At 59.6% G+C, this 2,500-nt stretch overlaps 1 protein-coding gene across 1 annotated transcript in view; it reads right to left on the bottom strand.

The window, feature by feature from the left end:
• LOC128369848 (E3 ubiquitin-protein ligase RNF31-like) overlaps positions 1-2,500 on the bottom strand; it is a 12,452-nt gene that overhangs the window by 8,642 nt on the left and 1,310 nt on the right. Inside the window, exons 4-6 of the mRNA XM_053330918.1 lie at positions 2,305-2,487; positions 2,097-2,195; positions 1,088-1,177 (exon numbers count right to left, since the gene is read on the bottom strand). Coding sequence (XP_053186893.1) covers positions 1,088-1,177; positions 2,097-2,195; positions 2,305-2,487 — 372 coding nt within the window. The remainder of the gene's footprint in view (positions 1-1,087; positions 1,178-2,096; positions 2,196-2,304; positions 2,488-2,500) is intronic.

Here is a 2,500-nt window from a genome sequence, read left to right on the forward strand (position 1 = left end):
CCCTGGTCATGCTCAGGGCGGCCCCTAGTCCCTGGTCATGCTCAGGGCGGCCCCTCGTCCCTGGTCATGCTCAGGGCGGCCCCTAGTCCCTGGTCATGCTCAGGGCGGCCCCTCGTCCCTGGTCATGCTCAGGGCGGCCCCTAGTCCCTGGTCATGTTCAGGGCGGTCTCTAGTCCCTGGTCATGCTCAGGGCGGCCTCTAGTCCCTGGTCATGTTCAGGGCGGTCTCTAGTCCCTGGTCATGCTCAGGGCGGTCTCTAGTCCCTGGTCATGTTCAGGGCGGTCTCTAGTCCCTGGTCATGTTCAGGGCGGTCTCTAGTCCCTGGTCATGCTCAGGGCGGCCCCTAGTCCCTGGTCATGCTCAGGGCGGCCCCTAGTCCCTGGTCATGCTCAGGGCGGCCCCTAGTCCCTGGTCATGCTCAGGGCGGCCTCTAGTCCCTGGTCATGCTCAGGGCGGCCCCTAGTCCCTGGTCATGCTCAGGGCGGCCCCTCGTCCCTGGTCATGCTCAGGGCGGCCTCTAGTCCCTGGTCATGCTCAGGGCGGCCCCTCGTCCCTGGTCATGCTCAGGGCGGCCTCTAGTCCCTGGTCATGCTCAGGGCGGCCCCTAGTCCCTGGTCATGCTCAGGGCGGCCCCTAGTCCCTGGTCATGCTCAGGGCGGTTTCTAGTCCCTGGTCATGCTCAGGGCGGCCCCTCGTCCCTGGTCATGCTCAGGGTGGCCCCTAGTCCCTGGTCATGCTCAGGGCGGTCTCTAGTCCCTGGTCATGCTCAGGGCGGCCCCTAGTCCCTGGTCATGCTCAGGGCGGCCCCTAGTCCCTGGTCATGCTCAGGGCGGCCCCTAGTCCCTGGTCATGCTCAGGGCGGCCCCTAGTCCCTGGTCATGCTCAGGGCGGCCCCTCGTCCCTGGTCATGCTCAGGGCGGCCCCTCGTCCCTGGTCATGCTCAGGGCGGCCCCTCGTCCCTGGTCATGCTCAGGGCGGCCCCTAGTCCCTGGTCATGCTCAGGGCGGCCCCTAGTCCCTGGTCATGCTCAGGGCGGCCCCTAGTCCCTGGTCTAGTCCCTGCAGAGTACCAGGTGAGAGAGTCTTACAGGTGATCTGCACTGAGAGCAGGTGCTCTTCTTACAGCTGGGACAGTCCATCCTCAGTCGGTCCGCCTCATGGAGCATCCCGAAGGAACACTGCAACACACACAGATCCAGTCAGTACAGTATCAGGCATCCTGATCAGGGTTCTGCCACAGTCTGAGGGTTCTGCCACAGTCTGAGGGTTCTGTCACAGTCTGAGGTTTCTGCCACAGTCTCAGGGTTCTGCCACAGTCTGAAGGTTCTGTCACAGTCTCAGGGTTCTGTCACAGTCTCAGGGTTCTGTCACAGTCTGAAGGTTCTGTCACAGTCTCAGGGTTCTGTCAGAGTCTGAGGGTTCTGTCACAGTCTCAGGGTTCTGTCACAGTCTGAGGGTTCTGTCAGAGTCTCAGGGTTCTGTCACAGTCTCAGGGTTCTGCCACAGTCTCAGGGTTCTGTCACAGTCTGAGGGTTCTGTCACAGTCTCAGGGTTCTGTCACAGTCTGAAGGTTCTGTCACAGTCTCAGGGTTCTGTCAGAGTCTGAGGGTTCTGTCACAGTCTCAGGGTTCTGTCACAGTCTCCGGGTTCTGCCACAGTCTCAGGGTTCTGTCACAGTCTGAGGGTTCTGCCACAGTCTCAGGGTTCTGTCACAGTCTGAAGGTTCTGTCACGGTCTCAGGGTTCTGTCACAGTCTCAGGGTTCAGTCACAGTCTGAGGGTTCTGTCACAGTCTCAGGGTTCTGTCACAGTCTGAGGGTTCTGCCACAGTCTCAGGGTTCTGCCACAGTCTGAAGGTTCTGTCACAGTCTGAAGGTTCTGTCACAGTCTCAGGGTTCTGTCACAGTCTCAGGGTTCTGCCACAGTCTGAAGGTTCTGTCACAGTCTGAAGGTTCTGTCACAGTCTCAGGGTTCTGTCACAGTCTCAGGGTTCTGCCACAGTCTCAGGGTTCTGTTACAGTCTGTTCTGTTCTGGTTCTGTCAGAGTATGAACATCTTTAGAACTGAAACACAGAACATGGTTCTTTGTGGTTCTCACATGAGCACACCAGCAGAAGTTGGGCATCTCCTGCAGAGCTCGGTCTCGGAGCTTCCTCTGGAACAGCTCGTGGATCTGCGGCGGCAGGAAGTGTCGGATCTAAAAACAAACAGAGGAACATCAGCTGATCGGTACCGCCCCCCCCCCCCCCCCCCCCACGCGGAGGGTCAGGAGACGGATCAGCTGATCGATACTGAACCCCCCCCACCTGTGTGTCCAGCAGGTTAAAGTAGTCCATGGACTCCTCCATCCCTCCGTGACCTCTGACCTCCGGCCGGCCGCACTGAGGACAGACCAGCTGGTCCACGCTCTTCTCTTTAATGGCCGTCGAGAAGAACGTCTTAAAGCACGTCTGACACAGGAAGCAGGAGCAGTGAGTCATGGTGATGATCTACCACAGAAGG

The sequence above is a fragment of the Scomber japonicus genome, chromosome 12, assembly GCF_027409825.1.
Source record: "Scomber japonicus isolate fScoJap1 chromosome 12, fScoJap1.pri, whole genome shotgun sequence".
Lineage (NCBI taxonomy): Eukaryota > Metazoa > Chordata > Actinopteri > Scombriformes > Scombridae > Scomber > Scomber japonicus.